The 22539-nt window shown below is 50.5% G+C and overlaps 1 protein-coding gene across 1 annotated transcript in view; it reads left to right on the top strand.

The window, feature by feature from the left end:
• The window catches only part of LOC139263070 (E3 ubiquitin/ISG15 ligase TRIM25-like), a 35500-nt gene extending 13248 nt beyond the window's left edge, over positions 1–22252 (top strand). The window contains exons 4-6 of the mRNA XM_070878609.1: positions 4516–4538; positions 7775–7918; positions 22192–22252. Coding sequence (XP_070734710.1) covers positions 4516–4538; positions 7775–7918; positions 22192–22252 — 228 coding nt within the window. The remainder of the gene's footprint in view (positions 1–4515; positions 4539–7774; positions 7919–22191) is intronic.
• Positions 22253–22539: the final 287 nt, after the last annotated feature.

The following is a 22539-nucleotide window of genomic DNA, read 5'->3' as shown; positions in this document are numbered from 1 at the left end:
TTCGGTGTGATTGCTGGTATCTCGCCTGGGCTGTCTGTTTCGTTCGGTGTGATTGCTGGTATCTCACCTGGGCTGTCTGTTGCGACTGCCCTTTCCTCAGGTTGTTCCACCTGTCTGTCCACCAGGTGTGATGTGAGTTCCACATTGTAGTCTGCCTCTGGCTCTTCAGTGTTATCAGTGAATCTACTTTTTACTTAGTCTACATGCCTCCAGCAGGTTTGGCCATTATCCATTTGTCCAACCAGTAGCCTGTTTCCCTCTTTGTCTGTTACTGTCCCTGCAAGCCATTTGGGACCCCGGCCATAGTTCAGCACAAACACTTTATCCCCTATCTCATTCCACCTCCCCCTCGAATTTCGGTCATGGTATTCAGTTAGCTTTTGACGCTTAGCCTCAACAATTTCATGCATGTCTGGGAGGATTAACGAGAGCCTGGTCTTTAAGGTTCGTTTCGTCAATAGTTGTGCAGCGGGAACCCCAGTCAACGAATGCGGACGAGATCTGTATGCCAGCAGCAGTCGCGACAGGTGGCTCTGCAGCGTGGGACCTTGGATTCTGAGCATGCCTTGTTTAATGATCTGCACTGCTCGCTCCACCTGGCCATTGGAGGCCGGCTTGAAAGGTGCCGTCTTAACATGATTTATACCGTGGTCAACTATAAAATCGTGAAATTCTGTGCTGTTGAAGCACGGACCATTATCACTGACCAACATGTCAGAAATGCGGTGCGTTGCAAACATGGTTCTAAGGCTCTCCATAGTGGTGGAGGTGGTGCTCGAGTTCAAAATGATGCACTCGATCCATTTTGAAAATGCATCAACGACTACGAGGAACATTTTGCCCATGAATGGGCCCGCATAGTCTACATGCACCCGCGACCACGGTTTGGTGGGCCAGGGCCAGGGGCTTAGGGGGGCCTCACTGGGGGCATTACTGAGTTGGGCACAAATGGTGCTCCGACAGATGCAGATCTCCAAGTCCACGTCAATGCCAGGCCACCGGCCGTGGGATCTGGCTATGGCCTTCATAAGGACGATCCCCGGGTGCTCGCGATGGAGCTCCCAGACAAACGCCTCCCTGCTTCGTAAGGGCATAACTACTCGGCTGCCCCATATCAGGCAGTCTGCCTGTAGTGAAAATTCATGCATGCGCCTATGGAAGGGTTTGACTTCCTCGGGGCAGGCATCGCGAGCCTCTGCCCAGTCACCGATTAAAACGCATCTTTTAACTAGAGATAACGTGGGGTCGCTGGTCATCCAGGCGCTGATTTGGCGAGCCGTCATGGGCGAACCTGTGGATTCAAAGGCATTGATTGTCATGACCATCTCACAGTCCTGTTCGTCAGACCCTTCTGTGGTTGCCAGGGGTAGCCTGCTAAGCGCGTCGGCACAGTTGTCTGTGCCTGGTCTATGCCTTATCGTGTAGTCATAAGCCGCCAGCATACGTGCCCATCACTGAATGCGTGCCGAGGCGTTGGCGTTGATTTCCTTGCACTCGGATAGTAGGGACATGAGGGGTTTGTGGTCAGTTTCTAACACAAACTTGGCCCCGAAAAGGTATTGATGCATTTTTTTGACACCGTATATGCATGCGAGCGCCTCCTTCTCAACCATAACGTACCCACGCTCCGCCCGCGAAAGTGACCTGGAGGCATCAGCAACAGGCTACAATTTACCCGCATCATTGACGTGCTGTAAAATGCACCCGACCCCGCATTACACGTAAGGACTAACTTTTTACCTGGGTCAAAAAAGGCTAAAACACTCTTGGAATATAGAATGTTGCGTGCCTTATTGAAGGCGCGTTCTTGGGCGTCCCCCCAAAACCAATCACACCCCTTTCTGAGTAGCATGTGGAGAGGCTCCAGCAGCGTGCTCAAGTTCTGCATAAAGTTCCCAAAGTAATTGAGTAGCCCGAGAAAGGCGCGCAGTTCCGAAACATTCCGGGGCCTGGGTGCCAGGCAAATCGCTTCGGTTTTGGATTCGGTTGGGCGGATTCCATCAGCGGCAATCCTTCTGCCCAAAAATTCAACCTCAGGCATGAGAAACAGACACTTGGATTTCTTAACACTTCGGCCTACCCGATCCAATCGACTTCGTACTTCCTCAAGATTGCGGAGGTGAGAGTCGGTGTTCCTGCCCATGATGAGTATGTCATCTTGAAACACAACCGTCCCCGGGATGGACTTGAGCAGACTCTCCATGTTGCGCTGGAATATAGCAGCTGCCGACCTGATGCGAATGGGCATCGATTGTACACAAAAAGGCCTCGATGTGTGTTGATGGTGGTGAGTAGCTTAGACTCTTCGGTCAGTTCTTGCGTCATATACGCAGATGTGAGGTCAAGTTTTGAGAAAAGTTTTCCTCCAGCCAACGTGGCAAATAGGTCCTCCGCTCTGGGCAGCGGGTATTGGTCCTGTAGGGAGACTCTGTTTATGGTAGACTTGTAATCCCCACAGATTCGCACGGATCCATCAGGCTTCATGACGGGGACGATGGGGCTTGCCCAGTCGCTGAATTCCACGGGAGAAATTATGCCTTCCCGCAGAAGCCGGTCCAGTTCATTTTCAATCTTTTCCCTCATCACATAAGGCACAGCTCTAGCCTTGTGATGGACCGGTCTGGCATTCTGTGTGATGTAGATTCTAACTTTAGCCCCTTTGAAGGTGCCCACACCTGGCTGAAAGAGATGTTCAAAACGGCTTAGAACTGTTGAGCAGGAGGTCCGTTCCTCTGACGACATGGCGTGAACATCATCCCATTTCCAATTAAGTTCTACTAGCCAGCTTCTCCCCAACAGGGCTGGGAGATCCCCGGAGACAATCCACAGGGAAAGTCGGGGCACCATCCCTTTGTGTGTGACTGAGAGCATGGCGCTGCCAAGGACTGGGACGATTTCTTTAGTATAGGTCCTTAGTTTGGTATTGGTCTTTGTGAGTTTTGGTCTGTTGCTTTTTGTGCGGCCACAGCTGTTCAAATTGTTGAACGCTCATGAGGGATTGACTGGCCCCCGTATCCAGTTCCATGTTGACGGGTATCCCGTTGAGTAGAACCCTCATCATAATTGGAGGCGTCTTGGTGTAAGAACAGTGGACATTGATCGTGTTAACCCTCTGTACCTCAGTGTCACGTGCACTGTTCTGGTCCGCTTTCTGACCCTTCCAATTTGTATACCAGCCGAGCTGCTGTTTTTCTGCACATGCGAGCCAGATGCCCTGTATAGTTGCAGTTTCCGCAAATGGCATGCTGAAATCGACACACCCTGGTTGAGTGCCTTTCCCCACATCTCCAACACAGACCGTTTCCATTGTTTCCGAAGGATGAGCTGTGTCTGGCTGATCTCCCTTGAGCTTCTCTCAATCTGTTGTTGATTGCTCACATTGTGGGTTGATGAGGTGTGATCGGCCGTTCATGTGGCATTTGATTTTGATGGCTTCTGGCGCCACTGTCTGCTGTTGGAGGCCTGCTCTCCTGCCTTTGTCTGTGTGTGGGGGTAGCTGTTTGTTTCACAATGTGAACCCCTTGTTTCGATGCCTCGTTGGTTGTCGTACCCAAAGTATAGATCAGCCTCGTTTCTTCTTCGTCTGCCAAGAACGTCTGTACGACCAGTGCTGCTGCCACTAAAGTCAAGTTCTTAGTCTCTATAAGCTTTCGGAATAGGCCTGCGTGGCCTATTCCTTCAATAAAAAATTCTCTCAGTACTTCTCTCCTTAGTTCATCGGGGAACTCACATGAACTAGCCAGCCTCCGAAGTTCCGCCATGAAGTCGGGTAAGCTTTGGCCCACACAGCGTCTGTAGTTGTAGAACCTGTGTTTGGCCATGTGTAGGCTGCTCGCTGGCTTCAGGTGGTCTCTCACCAGCGTGCTCAACTCCTCAAACGACTTGCTTGCTGGTTTCTTGGGTGCCAGCAGGTCTTTCATTAAAGTGTATGTTTTCGAGCCACAGCTGGTCAAGAGATGGGCTCTTCTCTTGTCTGCCTTATCGTCGCCCAGCCAGTCTTTGGTCACAAAGCTTTGCTGGAGCCTTTCTATAAAGTCATCCCAATTGTCTCCAGCATTGTATTTCTCATCTGAGCTGTTGGTAGCCATTCTGTGGATTCTGGGATCCCGTAACTCGTCGCCACTGTTAAGTCCTGACGCTAACGTACTGACTTACACGAGACACATGCTGAAGTCAAGGTCACTCAGGACCTGCACCTTTAATTCCAGCTCTCCAGTGCCGCACTTGCCTGAGACCTCCCTTTATATACCTCAGTCGGACAGGTATGGAGTGTTTCCTGCAAGTGCACCCCTGGTGGTAAGGTATGCTTATTGTTACAGGTCATATCCAGTTACAGTCATGTATAGCATGGTAAGATATAGTTATATACAGTAACGTGAGATACATGAAATCTGTGACTGGCCCCACCTACTGTTACACACTGAACTCTTTACTCTCAATCCCAAATTCACCGTTTGTTTCCGTTGGATGTTGGTTTGTTCGTTGACTGATTTGATCTCCTCTCTTTATTCACAGAACTCGAAGCAGCTCCTTTCCAGGTAAGTCCCTCTCCGTCACACAGTACCTGCTGCTGATAGGGAACCTTCACCTGTATCTGGGAGAAGAGTGAAAGTAGAATCACGGCTTGGAAACCTTCCCAGATAAGGAGCTTTAAAATGGTGGGAATATTGAGTGATGTGTAACTGGGGCCTGAGGGGTTCTTGGCTCAGGCAGCCTGTGGGAAATGGCAGTGACATGGGCTGTTCCATCGGTGTGTCGAGCTTCTCAGGAAGCTGTTAGACAGGAAGTGAGAGAGAGAGAAAACTGCAGTAACCTGTATCTAACCGAGGCTTCCTAAAGGCTCCATGTGTGTCAGTGACAGCTTTATTCCATTGGGTCAGTAAGTGCTGTGTGATTGGCTTGTTCTATCAACCAGTCCATGGAGAATGAGGAGAGGGTCAGGTCCCAGTGTCAGGGTGACAGTAAAATGTGTTGTGATTGGCTCATTCTATCCACGAACAGAGAAATGAGTGGGTGCTGAGATGTCCCAGTTATGTCAGTGTCCCTGGACACTCTGACCCCGATATTACCGGGGAGGGTGCGGGGGATACCATTAACCTGGGAAGGTCAGGGACGTGGAGACCCTGTCGGTAATTGACGACCTGGCAGGTGGACGGAGCGAAACAAGCGGCAAGAGGCCGCAGCTGGGGATACACCCGTGGGGGCGTTCCCCGTCACTCAGTACAGAGGGAAGCAGAGGCTCCGGGGTGGTGGGAGAGGCCCCAGGGCGGGTGCAGCTGAGGGAGGCCAAAGGCTTCCTTGTGAGGCCTGGGGCTCTCCTGCTCCTCTGGGCCCACAAGCTAAAAGGAGCAGATCTTTAGCACTTATCTTGGCCAGTCGGCTCCTCCCGTCTCGGATCTGCTGCCGGGGAGCCGACAGCACAGGCCTCCCCCTGACCCACACTCACATTTCACCCACCGCCCCCATTATATCCTCAGGCTCACACTTTCCATTGTTCATTAGGCCCCGCCTGCCCTTCGCAGGAGCCTCGTCGATGGCCTGATTTGTGTTTGTTAAAATTGGAATAGCTGGGAACGGGGTCGGGCTGGGGTCATGAAAACATAAGAACTAGGAGCAGGAGTAAGCCATTGGGCCCCTCGAGCCTGCTCCGCCATTCAATAAGTTAATTGCTGATCTGACCTTGGACTCAACTCTACTTCTCTACCCATTCCCCATAACCCTTGCCTCCTTTCTCTTTCAAAAACCTGTTTATCTCCACCTTAAATATACTCAGTGACCCAGCCTCCACAGCTCTCTGAGGTAGAGATTTCTAAAGATTCACAACCCTCTGGGAGACGAAATTCCTCCTAATTTCCGGTTTAAATTTGAGACCCCTTATTCTGAAACTATGCCCCCTAGTTCTAGATTCCCTCATGAGGGGAAACATCCTCTCCGTATATACCCTGTCAAGCCCCCTCAGAATCTTAGATGTTTCAGTAAGATCCCCTCTCATTCTTCTAAACTCCAATAAGTATAGACCCAACCTGCTCAACCTTTCTTCATAAGACTACCCTCTCATCTCAGGAATCTAACTCGTGAACCTTCTCTGAACGACCTCCAAAGCAAGAATATCCCTCCTTAAATAAGGAGACCAAAACTGTACGCTGTACTCCAGGTGTGGTCTCACCAACACCCTGTACAGTTGTCGCAGGACTTCCTTACTTTTATACTTCATCTCCCTTGCAATAAAGGTCAATGTTCCATTTGCCTTCCTATTTACTTGCTGTATCTACATGCTAACATTTTGTGTTTCATGTACAAGGACCCCTCGGTCTCTCAGCATTTTGTAATCTCTTCCCATTTAAATAATAATTTGCTTTTTTACTTCTACCAAAGTGGATAACCTCACATTTTCCCACATCATACTCCATCTGCCAAATTTTGCCCACTCACTTCGCCTATGTATATCTCTATGCAGATTCTTTATGTCCCCCATACCATATGCTTTCCCACCTATCTTTGTATCATCAGCAAATTTGACTACATTACACTCTGTCCTTTCATCCAAGTCATTAATATAGATTGTAAATAGTTGAGGCCCCAGCACTGATCCCTGTGGCACCCCACCAGTTACAATTTGCCAGCCTTAAAATGACCCATTTATCGCGACTCCTGTTTTTCTGTTAGTTAGCCAATATCTATCCATGCTAATAGATTACCCCAACTCCATGGGCTCTTGTGAAGTAACCTTTCACGTGGTACCTGATCAAATGTCTTCCAGAAATTCAAATACACCACATCTACTGCTTTCCCTTTACCCACCCTGCTCGTCACGTCCTCAACAAATTCCAGCAAATTTCTCAAACATGATTTCCCTTTCAGAAAACCATGCTGACTCTGCTTGACTGTATTCTAACTTTCTAAATGTCCTGCTACTACTTCCTTGATAATGGACTCCAGCATTTTCCCAATGACAGATGTTAGGCTAACTGGTCTGTAGTTGCCTGTTTTCTGTCTCCCTCCTTTTTTAAATAAGGGCGTTACATTTACATTTTTCTCGTCCATTGTACCTCTCCAGAATCCAGGGAATTTTGGTAGATTACATTCAATGCAGCCACTATCTCTGCAGCCACTTCTGTCAAGACCCGAGGATGCAGGCCATCAGGTCTAGGGGGCCTGTCCACCTTTAGTCCCATTATTTTGCCGAGTACTTTTTCTCTAGTGATAGTGATTGCTTTTAGCTCCCCTCTCCAAATAGCCCCTTGATTATCAATTATTGGGATGGGTTACTCGATCCCGATGTTTTAACCCCCTACCCTGTCCCACCCGTCGGGGAGCGCGGGGTTAAAATCGAGACATCTGTGAGGGAATACCACCAACCCCAGGTCCCTGGGAGGCTGTTCCTTCTCCTCTCCTCACTTCACATGATTGTAGTGAGTGTGTTCCTGCAGAGAGCGGGGCACAGACTGGAGACCCTCGGGATAATAATAATGATCAATAATGGAAAGATGAGGCTCCAGTACAGAGAAACTGGACTGAACACAGACGGCTTTGAAAATCACAAACTGAGCTGAAGTGTCAGCAAACCAGGATCCCACTGCACGTGTGGAGATCAGTGTGAATGTAGGGAGACGGCAAATCCCGGGATTCTGCCATTTTCAGGATGGGTTGCTGCGGGGTGTCAGTACGAGCATTAGAAGGGGGGCAGCTTGTTGCATTGATCACTCGATCCCCTTTGGGTTTCTGATCTGAAATGTCCCCACTAATAAAAACATTCTCTCCTCTTTCATTCCAGAGTGACGGAGACTCAGAGAGTCACAGACCCAGATGTTCCAGCGCTCACCCTGAACCTGCCCAATATATCGCAACTTATCCAGGAGAGGCTGAATGGATGGGAAAAGTACCACTTAGACATATTGGGAATCATCAGTATGATGGTGTAGCTTTTCTCCAATATAAGGGACTGAGAGCAGGTGGGGTTAGTTGTGTTCAGACCACTGGGAATATCCCGAACTTTAATATCAGCTCCCTGTGTCTGTGGATCAGGAGCCTGAGATTAATCCTCAGTCCCCAGTGACACCTGCTTTAAACATTCCTCACTGTAATGGGCCAGAGTTTCACCCACCATGGGCCAGGTAGGGGCGGAGTTACACAATGCCAATCATACCACAAATAGTGGGGAACCAAGGGACTAATAAGAGTGAGGAACTTAAAGTAATTAATGTCAGTAGAGAAAAAGTACTTGAGAAACTAATCGAACTAAAAGAGACAAATCCCCTGGACTGATGGCCCATATCCAAGGGTTCTAAAAGAGGTGGCTGCAAAGATAGTGGATGCATTGGTTGTGATCTAGAACGGTCCCAGCAGATTGGAAGGTACAAATATAACTCCTCTATTCAAGAAAGGAGGGAGAGAGAAAACAAGGAATTACAAGCCAGTCAGTCTGACATCAGTCGTCGGGAAAATGCTGGAATCCATTATTAATGAAGTGGTAATGGGGCACTTAGAAAATTATAGTATGATTAGGTGGTTTTATGAAAGGGAAATTGCCGTAAATAAATTTATTAGAGTTTTCTGAGGATGTAACTAGCAGGGTGGATAAAGGGGAACCAGAGGATGTAATATATTTGGATTTCCAAAACGCATTCAATAAAGTGCCACATAAAAGTTTACAATGCAAGATAAGGACTCATGGGATTGGGGGCAATATATTTGCATGGATAGAGGATTGGTTAATGCACAAAAAAGAGAATGGGATAAACGGGTCATTTTCAAGTTGACAGTCTGTAACTAGTGGGGTGCCGCAAGGATCAGTGCTTGGGCCTCAGCTATTTACAATCTATATTAATGACTTAGATGAAAGGACTAAGTGCAATGTATCTGAATTTAGTGACAATACAAAGGTAGGTGGGAAAATAAGCTGTGAGGAGGAAACAAAGAGCCTGTAAAGGGATACAGACAGGTTAAGTGAGTGGGCAATATCGTGGCAGATGGAGTACAATGTGAGGAAATGTGAGATTATTCACTTTGGTAGGAGTTATAGAAAAACAGAATACTTTTTTAATGCTGAGAAACTATTAAATGTCGGTGTTCAGAGAGATTTAGGTGTCTTTGTTCAGGAAACACAGAAAGTTAGCATACAGGTACAGCAAGCAATTGGGAAGGCAAATGGCACGTTGGCCTTTATTGCAAGTGGGTTGGAGTACAAGAATAAGGAAGTCTTATTACAATTGTACAGGGATTTGGTGAGACCACACCTGGAGTACTGTGCATAGTTGTGGTCTCCTTGTCTGAGAAAGGACATACAACCGGACGGTCTGCACCTGGGCAGGACCAGAACCAATGTCCTAGGGGGAGTGTTTGCTAGTGCTGTTGGGGAGGAGTTAAACTAATATGGCAGGCGAATGGGAACCGATGCAGGGAGGCAGAGGGAAATAAATGGGAGACAGAGGCAAAAGATAGAAAGGAGAATAGTAAAAGTGGAGACAGAGAAACCCAAGGCAAAAAATAAAAAGGTCCACATTACAGCAAAATTTTAAAAGGGCAAAGTGTGTTAAAAAGACATCCTGAAGGCTCTGTGCCTCAATGCGAGGAGTATTCAGAATAAGGTGGACGAATTAACTGCACAGGTAGCAGTTAATGGATGTGATGTAATTGGCTCCAGGATGACCAAGGCTGGGAACTCAACATCCAGGGGTATTCAACATTTAGGAAGGATAGACAGAAAGGAAAAGGAGGCAGGGTGGCAATACTGGTTAAAGAGGAAATTAATGCAATAGTAAGGAAGGACATTAGCTTGGATGATGTGGAATCGGTATGGGTGGAGCTACAGAATATCAAAGGGCAGAAAACACTGGTGGGAGTTGTGTACAGACCACCAAACAGTAGTAGTGAGGTTGGGGACAGCATCAAACAAGAAATAAGGGATGTGTGCAATAAAGGTACAGCAGTTATCATGGGCAACTTTAATTTACATATAGATTGGGCTAACCAAACTGGTAGCAATGCGGTGGAGGAAGATTTCCTGGAATGTATTAGCGATGGTTTTCTTGACCAATATGTCGAGGAACCAACTAGAGAGCTGGCCATCCTGGACTGGATGATGTGTAATGAGAAGGAACTAATTAGCAATCTTGTTGTGCGAGGCCCCTTGGGGAAGAGTGACCATAATATGATAGAATTCTTTATTAAGATGGAGAGTGACAGTTAATTCAGAAACTAGGGTCCTGAACTTAAGGAAAGGTAACTGCGACAGCATGAGGCGTGAATTGGCTAGAATAGACTAGCAAATGATACTTAAAGGGTTGACGGTGGATAGACAATGGCAAACATTTATAGATCACATGGATGAACTTCAACAATTGTACATCCCTGTCTGGAGTAAAAATAAAACAGGGAAGGTGGCTCAACCGTGGCTAACAAGGGAAATTAAGGATAGTGTTAGATCCAAGGAAGAGGCATATAAATTGGCCAAAAAAAGCAGCAAACCTGAGGACTGGGAGAAATTTAGAATTCAGCAAAGAAGGACAAAGGGTTTAATTAGGAGGGGGAAAATAGAGTACGATAGGAAGTTTGCCGGGAACATAAAAACTGACTGCAAAAGCTTCTATACTTATGTAAAGAGAAAAAGATTAGTGAAGACAAACATAGGTCCCTTGCAGGTGAATTTATAATGGGAAACAAAGAAATGGCAGACCAATTGAACAAATACTTTGGTTCTGTCTTCACGAAGGAAGACACAAATAACCTTCCAGATGTACGAGGGGACCGAGAGTCTAGAGAGAAGGAGGAACTGAAGGATATCCTTATTAGGCAGGAAATTGTGATGGGGAAATTGATGGGATTGATTGTCTGCATCCCAGAGTACTTAAGCAAGTGGCCCTAGAAATACTGGATGCATTGGTGATCATTTTCCAACAGTCTAGCAACTCGGGATCAGTTCCTATGGACTGGAGGGTAGCTAATGCAACACCACTTTTTAAAAAAGGAGGGAAATAGAAAACAGGTAATTATAGACCGGTTAGCCTGACATCAGCAGTGGGGAAAATGTTCGAATTAATTATTAAAGACGAAATAGCAGCGCATTTGTAAAGCAGTGACAGGATTGGTCCAAGTCAGCATGGATTTATGAAAGGGAAATCATGCTTGACAAATCTTCTGGAATTTTTTGAGGATGTAACGAGTAGAGTGGACAAGGGAGAACCAGTGGAAGTGGTGTATTTGGACTTTCAAAAGGCCTTTGACAAGGTCCCACATAAGAGATTGGTGTGCAAAATCAAAGCACATTGTATTGGGGGTAATGTACTGGCGTGGATAGAGAATTGGTTTGCAGACAGGAAGCAGAGAGTCGGGATAACCGGGTCCTTTTCGGAATGGGAGGCAGTGACTAGTGGAGTGCCGCAGGGCTCAGTGCTGGGACCCCAGCTCTTTACAATATACATTAATGATTTGGATGAAGGAATTGAATGTAATATCTCCAAGTTTGCAGATGACACTAAACTGGGTGGCGGTGTGAGCTGTGAGGAGGATGCTAAAAGGCTGCAGGGTGATTTGGACAGGTTAGGTGAGTGGGCAAATGCATGGCAGATGCAGTATAATGTGGATAAATGTGATGTTATCCACTTTGGAGGCAATAACACGAAGGCAGAATATTATCTGAATGGCGGAAGATTAGGAAAAGGGGAGGTGCAACGAGACCTGGGTGTCATGGTTCATCAGTCATTGAAAGTTGACCTGCAGGTACAACAGGCGGTGAAGAAGGCAAATGGCATGTTGACCTTCATAGCTAGGGGATTTGAGTATAGGAGCAGGGAGGTCTTACTGCAATTGTACAGGGCCCTGGTGAGGCCTCACCTGAAATATTGTGTTCAGTATTGGTCTCCTAATCTGAGGAAGGATGTTCTTGCTATTGAGGGAGTGCAGCGAAGGTTCACCAGGCTGATTCCAGGGATGGCTGGACTGACGTATGAGGAGAGACTGGATCAACTGGGCCCTTATACACTGGAGTTTAGAAGGATGCGAGGGGATCTCATAGAAACGTATAAGATTCTATGGGACAGGTTAGATGCGGGAAGAATGTTCCCGATGTTGGGGAAGTCCAGAACCAGGGGTCACAGTCTTAGGATTAGTGGTAGGCCATTGAGGACTGAGATGAGGAGAAACTTCTTCACTCAGAGAGATGTTAACCTGTGGAATTCCCTGCTGCAGAGAGTTGTTGATGCCAGTTCATTGGATATATTCAAGAGGGAGTTAGATATGGGCCTTACGGCTAAAGGGATCGAGGGGTATGGAGAGAAAGCAGGAAAGGGGTACTAAGGTGAATGATCAACCATGATCTTATTGAATGGTGGTGCAGGCTCGAAGGGCCGAATGGCCTACTCCTGCACCTATTTTCTCTGTTTCTATGTTTCTATGCCTGAGAGGCGGTGTAACGGAGGTTCACCAGATTGATCCCTGGGATGAGAGGGTTGTCCTATGAGGAGAGATTGAGTAGATTGGGCCGATACTCTCTGGTATTTAGAACAATGAGAGGTGATCTCATTAAAACATATAGGGTCCAAATTTGGTGAAACCCAAGTTCCTCCCGTTTTTCGGCAATCCCCGGGCGGTGCTTACTTTTTTACCATCCGTTGAGGCCGGGTGGGTGGGAGTTTCATCCTGCTTTTCTTGGCGATAGCGGGAACGGAGTGCAGCTGGCGGAGGAGGCTATCGACTCGGGAATCTTCAGCTCCCAAGTAGTGCGCATGTGCAGGCGACTGTCAAGCTCCGCCCCCTTGAGAGGCACCGATGAGATCCAGAGACTGCTGTGGGGGAGGGGGGAGAGATTGCTGTGGGGAGAGGGGGATGGGGGGAGATCGCTGTGGCGGGGAGCAAGATCGCTGTGGGGCGGGGGAGAGAGATCACTGTGGGGAGGGGGGGGGAGAGATCACTGTGGGGGGGGGGAGAGATCGCTGTGGGGAGACAGAGGGGGGGAGAGATCGCTGTGGGGGAGGAGGGGGAGAGATCGCTGTGGGGGGGAAGAGATCGCTGTGGGGTGGAGAGATCACTGTGGGGGGGAGAGAGATCACTGTGGGGGGGGGGAGAGATCACTGTCAGAGGGGAGAGATCACTGTGGGGGGGAGAGATCACTGTGCAGGGAGGAGAGATCACTGTGGGGGGGAGAGAGATCACTGTCAGAGGGGAGAGATCACTGTGGGGGGGAGAGATCACTGTGCAGGGAGGAGAGATCGCTGTGGGGGGGAGAGAGATCACTGTGGGGGGGGGAGGGATCACTGTGGGGGGGAGAGAGATCACTGTGGGGGGATGGGGGGAGAGATCACTGTGAGGGGGAGAGAGATCACTGTGAGGGGGAGAGAGATCACTGTGGGGGGGGGGAGGGATCACTGTGGGGGGGAGGGATCACTGTGGGGGGGAGAGAGATCACTGTGGGGGGATGGGGGGAGAGATCACTGTAGGGGGAGAGAGATTACTGTGGGGGGGGAGGGATCACTGTGGGGGGGAGAGAGATCACTGTGGGGGGATGGGGGGAGAGATCACTGTGAGGGGGGGAGAGATCACTGTCAGAGGGGAGAGATCACTGTGGGGGGGAGAGATCACTGTGCAGGGAGGAGAGATCACTGTGGCGGGGAGAGATCACTGTGCAGGGGGGAGAGATCACTGTGGGGGGGAGAGATCACTGTGCAGGGAGGAGAGATCACTGTGGCGGGGAGAGATCACTGTGCAGGGGGAGAGATCACTGTGGGGGGATGGGGGGAGAGATCACTGTGAGGGGGGGAGAGATCACTGTCAGAGGGGAGAGATCACTGTGGGGGGGAGAGATCACTGTGCAGGGAGGAGAGATCACTGTGGCGGGGAGAGATCACTGTGCAGGGGGGAGAGATCACTGTGGGGGGGAGAGATCACTGTGGGGGAAGGGGAGTGTCATGTATTCAACCAGCATTGTAACCCATGTATAAACTGACCTAAGTTGTACACCGTGAGAACACTGACCACTAGGTGGGAGACACTCCTAACCTGGACCTTCAGGTATAAAAGGGGAAGCTCCATCCACCTTCATCACTTGAGTGCTAAGGAATAAAGGACAGGTCACAGACTGACCTTCTCTCAAGCATGGGCCTCGTGTGCATTTATACTGTGTAGTAAGGACGTATCAAATGGCGACAAGAAACTGGGATTTAAACCACGCGAGCATGGCCACTAGCAGAACAGACAAGAGGTACTGTGTTAAGGAATGGTTGGGACAGAGATTCAACATTGTTAAAGCAGCACACAGTTCTCCAGGCAGACAAGGGCAGTCAGGCATGCCCCAACATGTAGTCGAACCCAGAGGGGGAGTTCGACAGAGACAATGGCAAGCTGAACAGTGATTCACGCCATTGCAAGGGACAATGCGGCCAGTAATGGGGCCATCAACACCTGTTAATGGTGCACTCAAGGACAATAACAGGGGCAGTCAGGAACGATCGACTGGCAAGGGACCTTTTGTTTCAAACCGCAACTCATGCTGGAGGCGTGGAGGCATACATTCAGCCGGAGTTTGCAGAGATGAGCAAAATACCTGCAGAAATTGCAGAAATGGATACGGGGGGAAATCGCTGGAAGCTGAAGTTCAGCGAGTTCATGTGGAGCACGTATACAGTTCATACACCAGGACGCCACCGATAATGATGAAAGTGCTCCTCAATGGCATCCCAGTATCAATCGAGTTAGACACGGGTGCCAGCCAGTCCCTGATGGGTATCAAACAGTTCGAAAAGTTGTGGGCATCCAAGGCCAGGAGGCCAAAATTATCGCCGATTGACGCACAGCTACGAACTTACACAAAGCAGATCATTCCGGTGCTAGGCAGCGCCACGGTAGTCGTGACCCACAAAGATTCAGAGAACAGGTTGCCACTCTGGATTGTCCCAGGGGACGGTCCCGCACTACTGGGGAGGAGTTGGCTTGCTGTCATGAACTGGAAATGGGGCGATGTCAATGCAATTTCCTCTGTGGAGCGAGTATCATGCTCACAGATCCTGGACAAATTTGACTCATTATTTCAACCCGGCATTGGCACTTTCATGGGGGCCAAGGTAGTGATTAACAAAAACCAGGACGCCAGACCAGTATACCACAAGGCCAGAGCGGTGCCGTACGTAATGCGGGAAAAGATAGAAGGCGAATTGGACCGCCTGTTGAGGGAAGGCATCATCTTGCCAGTCGAATTCAGTGACTGGGCGAGCCCGATTGTTCCGGTGTTCAAGGCGGATGGGTCGGTCAGGATATGTGGCGATTACAAGGCCACCATCAATCGGGTGTCACTCCAAGACCAGTACCCGCTACCGAGAGCGGAGGACCTCTTTGCGACGCTATCCGGTGGCAAACTTTTTTCAAAATTGGACCTGACCTCAGCTCACATGACCCAGGAGCTGGCGAGTGAGTCGAAGAAGCTGACCACCATCACGACACACAAGGGGTTGTTTGAGTACAACAGATGTCCGTTCGGGATTCGCTCGGCCACCGCGTTCTTCCAACGAAATATGGAAAGCCTCCTCAAGTCGATTCCAGGGACGGTGGTTTTTCAGGATGACATCCTCATTACGGGTTACGATACTGAAGAACACCTCCACAACCTGGAGGAGGTGCTACGCAGACTGAACCGGGTAGGTCTGCGACTGAAAAAGGCGAAGTGCGTCTTCCAAGCTCCAGAGGTAGAATTCCTGGGGATGAGGGTAGCAGCAGATGGGATCAGCCTGACTGCATCCAAGAAGGAAGCGATCCAGAGAGCACCCAGACCCCGTAACACGACGGAGCTGCGTTCGTTCCTGTGGCTCCTGAACTATTTTGGTAACTTTCTTCCCAAATTGAGCACGCTGCTAGAGCCGCTACACGTGCTCCTACGCAAAGGTCGTGAATGGGTTTGGGGGGACAGCCAGGAAAGGGCTTTTAATAGAGCACGCAATTTGTTATGTTCCAACAATCTGTTAACGCTATATGACCCATGTAAGAAACTTGTGTTAACGTGCGATGCGTCGTCCTATGGTGTCGGGTGTATGCTGCAGCATGTCAATGCCAAGGGTCAGTTACAGCCGGTAGCTTATGCCTCCAGGAGTCTGTCCCAGGCAGAAAGGGGCTACGGGATGGTAGAAAAGGAGGCGTTCCCATGTGTGTATGCGGTAAAGAAAATGCACCAGTACCTGTTTGGCAGGAAATTTGAGCTGGAGACAGATCACAAACCCCTAACGTCCCTTTTGGCCGACAACAAGGCCATAAATGCAAACGCATCGGCCCGCATACAGAGGTGGGCATTCACGTTAGCTGCCTATGACTGCACAATTCGGCACAGACTGGGCACCGAAAACTCAGCAGGCTCCCGCTAGCCACCACTGAGCGGGCGACCGAGCATGGTACTGAGATGGTCATGGTTGTTGAAGCTTTCGGAAGCGAAGGCTCACCCGTGACAGCCTGTCAGATTAAAGTCTGGACAAATAGAGACCTGCTATTGTCTCTAGTCAAGAAATGTGTCCTGAATGGGGACTGGGCAGCCACGTACAGGGCATGCCCTGAGGAATTTAAACCATTTCACAGGCGCAGGGACGGACTCTCGATTCAGGCCGATTGCCTACTGTGGGGAAACCGCGTAGTCATACCCCAGATGGGCAGAGAGGTGTTCATCAGAGAACTCCACAATGGGCACCCGGGCATTGTCACGATGAAGGCAATTGCCAGGTCACACGTTTGGTGGCTAGGGATAGACACAGATCTGGAACTTCGTGTTCGCAGGTGCAACACGTGTGCCCAGCTGGGCCATGCGCCCAGGGAAGCCCCCCTTAGCCCCTGGCCATGGCCCCGCCAAGCCTTGGTCACGCATCCATGTGGACTACGCAGGTCCTTTCATGGGGAAAATGTTTTTGGTTGTAGTAGACGCCTACTCCAAATGGATCGAGTGTGACATTTTAAATTTAAGCACATCCTCTGCCACGGTAGAAAGTCTACGGGCAATGTTTGCCGCCCACGGTCTACCGGACATCTTGGTCAGCGACAATGGCCCGTGCTTCACAAGCAGTGAATTCCAGGACTTCATGGCAGGCAATGGAATTAACCATGTTAGAACGGCACCGTTCAAGCCAGCCTCAAACGGCCAGGCAGAACGAGCAGTGCAGATAATCAAACAGGGGATGCTCAGATTCCAAGGGGGTTTGCTACAAACCCGCTTATCACGCCTCCTGTTGGCCTACAGATCCCGACCACACTCGCTCACAGGGGTTCCAGCCGCAGAGCTACTAATGAAAAGGACGCTCAAAACCCGATTATCCCTTATACACCCCACCATGAAAGAAATTGTCGATAGCATGCGCCAGTCACAATATGACTACCATGACAGGAATGCGAGGGCGCGATGTATTGATGTAAATGATCCTGTTTTTGTCCTCAACTACGCTGCAGGGCCCAAATGGCTCGCAGGCACTGTGGTTGCCAAAGAGGGAAATAGGATTCTGGTAGTTAAACTTACCAATGGACAAATCTGCCGCAAACATGTGGATCAAACAAAAAGGAGGTTCAGCAACCCCATAGAAGAAGCAGAGGAAGAACATGATATAGAGTACACTCCACCACAGGAGACCGAACACCGGAACCAAAGGGAGGAGAGCCCAGTCACTGTGGGCAGTCCGGACAGGCCTGAGGCACTGCAAACAGCAGACACTCAGGCCAGCGCCCAACAACTGGAGCCCCAACTCAGGCGCTCTACAAGGGAGCGTAAACTACCAGAGAGACTCAACCTGTGATCCCAATTAGACTTTGGGGGGAAGGTGATGTCATGTATTCAACCAGCATTGTAACCCATGTATAAACTGACCTAAGTTGTACACCATGAGAACACTGACCACTAGTTGGTGGGAGACACTCCTAACCTGGACCTACAGGTATAAAAGGGGAAGCTCCACCCACCTTCATCACTTGAGTGCTAAGGAATAAAGGACAGGTCACAGACTGACCTTCTCTCAAGCATGGGCCTCGTGTGCATTTATACTGTGTAGTAAGGACGTATCAGGGAGATCACTGGGGGGCGGGGGAGAGATCGCTATGGGGCGGGGGGGAGAGATCACTGTGGGGGGGAGAGATCACTGGGGGGCGGGAGGGAGATCACAGTGGGGGGGGAGAGATCGCTGTGGCGGGGGGGAGATCACTGTGTGGGGGGGGAGAGATCACTGTGGGGGGTGAGATCACTGTGCGGGGGAGAGATCACTGTGGGGGGGAGAGATCACTGTGGGGGAAGGGGAGATCACTGGGGGGCGGGGGGAGATCACTGTGAGGGGGAGAGATCACTGTGGGGGGGAGAGATCACTGGGGGGTTGGGGGAGATCACTGTGGGGGGGGATCACTGTGGGGGGGAGAGATCACTGTGGGGGGGGAGGGGAGAGAGCACTGTGGGGGAGGGGGGAGAGATCACTGTGGGGGAGGGGGGAGAGATAGCTGTGGGGGACGGGGGAGAGATCGCTGTGGGGGAGAGAGAGATCGCTGTGGGGCAGAGAGAGACCGCTGTGTGGTGGGGGAGAGATCACTGTGAGGTGGGGAGAGAGATCGCTGTGGGGGGAGAGAGATCGCTGTGGGGGGGGAGAGATCACTGTGGTGGAAGGGGAGATCACTGGGGGGGTGGGGAGATCACTGTGAGGGGGGGAGAGATCACTGTGGGGGGGGAGATCACTGGAGGGCGGGGGGGGGAGATCACTGTGGTGGGGGGAGAGATCACTGTGGGGGGGAGAGATCACTGGGGGGCGGGGGGGAGATCACTTGGGGGGGAGGGGAGAGATCGCTGTGGGGGGGGAAATCACTGTGGGGGAGGGGGGAGAGATCACTGTGGGGGAGGGGGGAGAGATCACTGTTGGGGGAGAGATCACTGTGGGGGAGGGGGAGAGATCGCTGTGGGGGGAGAGGAGAGAGCACTGTGGGGGAGGGGGAGAGATCGCTGCGGGGGAGGGGAGAGATCGCTGTGGTGGGAGGGGAGAGAGCGCTGTGTGTGGGAGAGAGATCACTGTGTGGGGGGAGAGATCACTGTGGGGGGAGAGGAGAGAGCACTGTGGGGGAGGGGGGAGAGATCGCTGTGGTGGGAGGGGAGAGAGCGCTGTGTGGGGGAGAGAGATCACTGTGTGGGGAGAGAAGATCACTGTGGGGGGAGGGGAGGGAGCGCTGTGGGGGAGGGGGGAGAGATCGCTGTGGGGGGGAGAGAGCGCTGTGGGGGGAGAGAGATCACTGTGGGGGGAGGGGAGAGATCACTGTGGGGGGAGGGGAGAGAGCGCTGTGGGGGGGAGAGAGATCACTGTGGGGGGAGGGGAGAGATCACTGTGGGGGGAGGGGAGAGAGCACTGTGGGGGGGAGAGAGATGACTGTGGGGGGAGGGGAGAGATCACTGTGGGGGGAGGGGAGAGAGCGCTGTGGGGGGAGAGAGATCACTGTCGGGGGGGAGAGATCGCTGGGTGGGGGGAGATCGCTGTGGGGGGGAGAGATCACTGTCGGGGGGGAGAGATCGCTGGGTGGGGGGAGATCGCTGTGGGGGGGAGAGATCGCTGTCGGGGGGGAGAGATCGCTGGGTGGGGGGAGATCGCTGTGGGGGGGTAGAGATCACTGTGGGGGGGAGAGATCACTGGGGGGGCGGGGGGGAGATCACTGTGGGGGGGGGAGAGATCGCTGTGGGGGAGGAGAGATCACTGTGGCGGAGGGGGGAGAGATCACTGTGGGGGAGGGGGGAGAGATCACTGTGGGGGAGGGGGGAGAGATCACTGTGGGGGGAGACGAGAGAGCGCTGTGGGTGAGGGGGGAGAGATGACTGTGGGGGGAGGGGAGAGAGCGCTGTGGTGGGGGCAGATCACTGTGCGGAGGGAGATCGCTGTTGGCGGGGAGAGATCGCTGTGGCGGGGAGAGATCGCTGGGTGGGGGGAGATCGCTGTGGGGGGGGGGAGAGAGATCACTGTGGCGGCGGGGGCGGGAAAGAGATCGCTGTCGGGGGTGAAGAGATCGCTGTGAGGAGGTAGAGACACTGGGGGCTGAGAGAGACTGGGTGGTGAGTGAGACTGCGGGGGAGGAGAGCTTGGAGAGGTGGGGAGACTGTGGGGAGGAGAGACTGTAGCAGGTGGGGGGGAGAGAGAGACTGGGGGCGGTGAGAGAGACTAAAATGCGTGAGACTAGTGAGTGAGAGAGACTAAAGGAGTAAATAAGGCTTTATTAAACCATTTGTATTATTGCCTAACATTAGAAAATACTACATTCCATTAAAAAATATATCAAACTGTGGAGAACTATACAGATCTGTGTAATATCAAACAAACCTGTCAGATCTGTGTCCATACGCCCACTAGACTTGCTTTTTCAGGACGGGATTAAGGTTCGGTGGTAAACGGATCTTCATGATGAAACTTCCATTTTGGGCGGTAATATATGGGCGGATTGTATCAAATACCGCGACGCGGTAATGACTGGAATTTAACACCGGGCGGTATCTGGGTGGTAAATGTGTTTTTTTAGACGAAACTTCTATTTCTGGCTGGTAATTGGGCGGTAGTGGGCATTAGTGGGATGTAAGTTGTTGAATTTCGGGCCTATAGGATTCAGCGGGGGAATTGATTGGTAGATGCTGAGAGGTTGTTTCCCCTGGCTGGAGAGTCTAGAACTAGGGGGCAAAGTCTCAGAATAAGGGGTCAGCCATTTAAATCTGAGATGATGAGGAATTTCTTCACTCCGAGGGTTGTGAATCTTTGGAATTCTCTACCCTAAAGGGCTGTGGATGCTGAATCATTGAGTATATTCAAGGCTGAGATAGATTCAAGTGGAATCAAGGGATATGGATGTCATGTATTCAACTGTCATTGTAACCCATGTATAAGCTGACCTAAGTTGTTCACCTTGAGAACATTGACCACAGGGGACGAACTTGTGGGAGACACTCCTAACCTGGACTTTCCGGTATAAAAGGGGAAACTCCACCCACCGTCTGTCTCTTGAGGTCTTGGTAATAAAGGTAACTGGTCACAGAGTGATCTTCTCTCAAGTATGGGCTTCGTGTGCATTTATACTGTATAGTAAGGACATATTAATGGGGACTGGGCGGGAAAGTGAAGTTGAGATCGACGATTAGCCATGATCTTATTGAAGACGCGAAGGCCCATATGGCCTACTCCTGCTCCTAATTCTTATGTTCTTATGTTTAATATGGGGAAGTCCAGAACCAGGGGTCACAGTCTTAGGATAAGGGGTAAGCCATTTAGGACCGAGATGAGGAGAAACTTCTTCACCCAGAGAGTGGTGAACCTGTGGAATTCTCCACCACAGAAAGTTGTTGAGGCCAATTCACTAAATATATTCAAAAAGGAGTTAGATGTAGTCCTTAGTACTAGGGGGATCAAGGGGTATGGCGAGAAAGCAGAAATGGGGTACTGAAGTTGCACGTTCAGCCATGAACTCATTGAATGGCGGTGCAGGCTCGAAGGGCCAAATGGCCTACTCCTGCACCTATTTTCTATGTTTCTATGTTAATCAGAGTATCTCTTAAAGGGACACCGTTCCTCACAGGGCTGTCAGTAGTATTAAAGAGGTAAGTAAAAAAAAAGGACGACTTGCATTTATATAGCGCCTTTCACAACCTCAGGACGTCCCAAAGTGCTTTACAGACAATGAAGTCCTATTTTTAAAGGATAGTCACTGTTGTAATGCAGGAATATATAAGTATGGAATATATAACCCCCTCCCCATCGAGTAATATGAAGGAGGCGGGACCTCGCTGTGTCACAATTCCCAAGCACCGGGTGCGTTGTTTACAGGGCCAGCTTCCACCAAATACAGGGGCCATCGACTGTAAGTCCTCCCCCACACATTACAGCCAGTACTGATATTGTGGGGTTGTAACTGTGAGGATGTGGGATGTGTTGTGTGCTGGTGAATCCCTACATTGTGTCTGGGAGAACGTGTGTACAGTGCCAGGGCTTGTGTGATTGAACTAACTGCGACTGTGTGTCTGACTGCAGTGTTAGCCCTGAGAGTACAGCACTGGGACCCACACACTGCTAGTGAACAGGGATACTGATCGAAGGTCATTGATTTAACATGGGAAGAAACCAGTCTCACAGGTAATATGGTGCTGACATTGTGTGGGAAATACTGACACTCGAACCCTGCAGCTGTCAATCATTGATCTGAGTGGAATAACCCTGTCTGACCAATCTCTTCTCTCCTCTCTAGGGCAAAGGTCACCGATGGGCCTGGATCCAAAGACAGCAAACTGGGACTTGGTTCTGTCTGATGATCTGAGATCAGTAACTTGGACTGGACAGGAACAGCCCTACCCACCTCACCCAGAGAGGTTTAAAGACCATCCCCAAGTCCTCTGCTCCCAGAGCTTCTCCTCAGGATCCCATTCCTGGGATGTGGAGACTGATGGGAATGACTGGGGATTAGGGATTGTGTGTGGGAGTGTAGAGAGGGAGGGGGGAGGGTCTTTCCTTTGGGGCAGCAGTAAATCCTGGGGTTTATATTATGGTGGTATTTTTGATGTTATTTATCTCTGGGCCCAGCACAATTCCCAGGACA

The sequence above is a fragment of the Pristiophorus japonicus genome, chromosome 4 (genome assembly GCF_044704955.1).
Source record: "Pristiophorus japonicus isolate sPriJap1 chromosome 4, sPriJap1.hap1, whole genome shotgun sequence".
Lineage (NCBI taxonomy): Eukaryota > Metazoa > Chordata > Chondrichthyes > Pristiophoridae > Pristiophorus > Pristiophorus japonicus.
The sequence above is the reverse complement of the archived record's forward strand: the minus strand, read 5'-3'. Positions and strand labels throughout refer to the sequence as shown.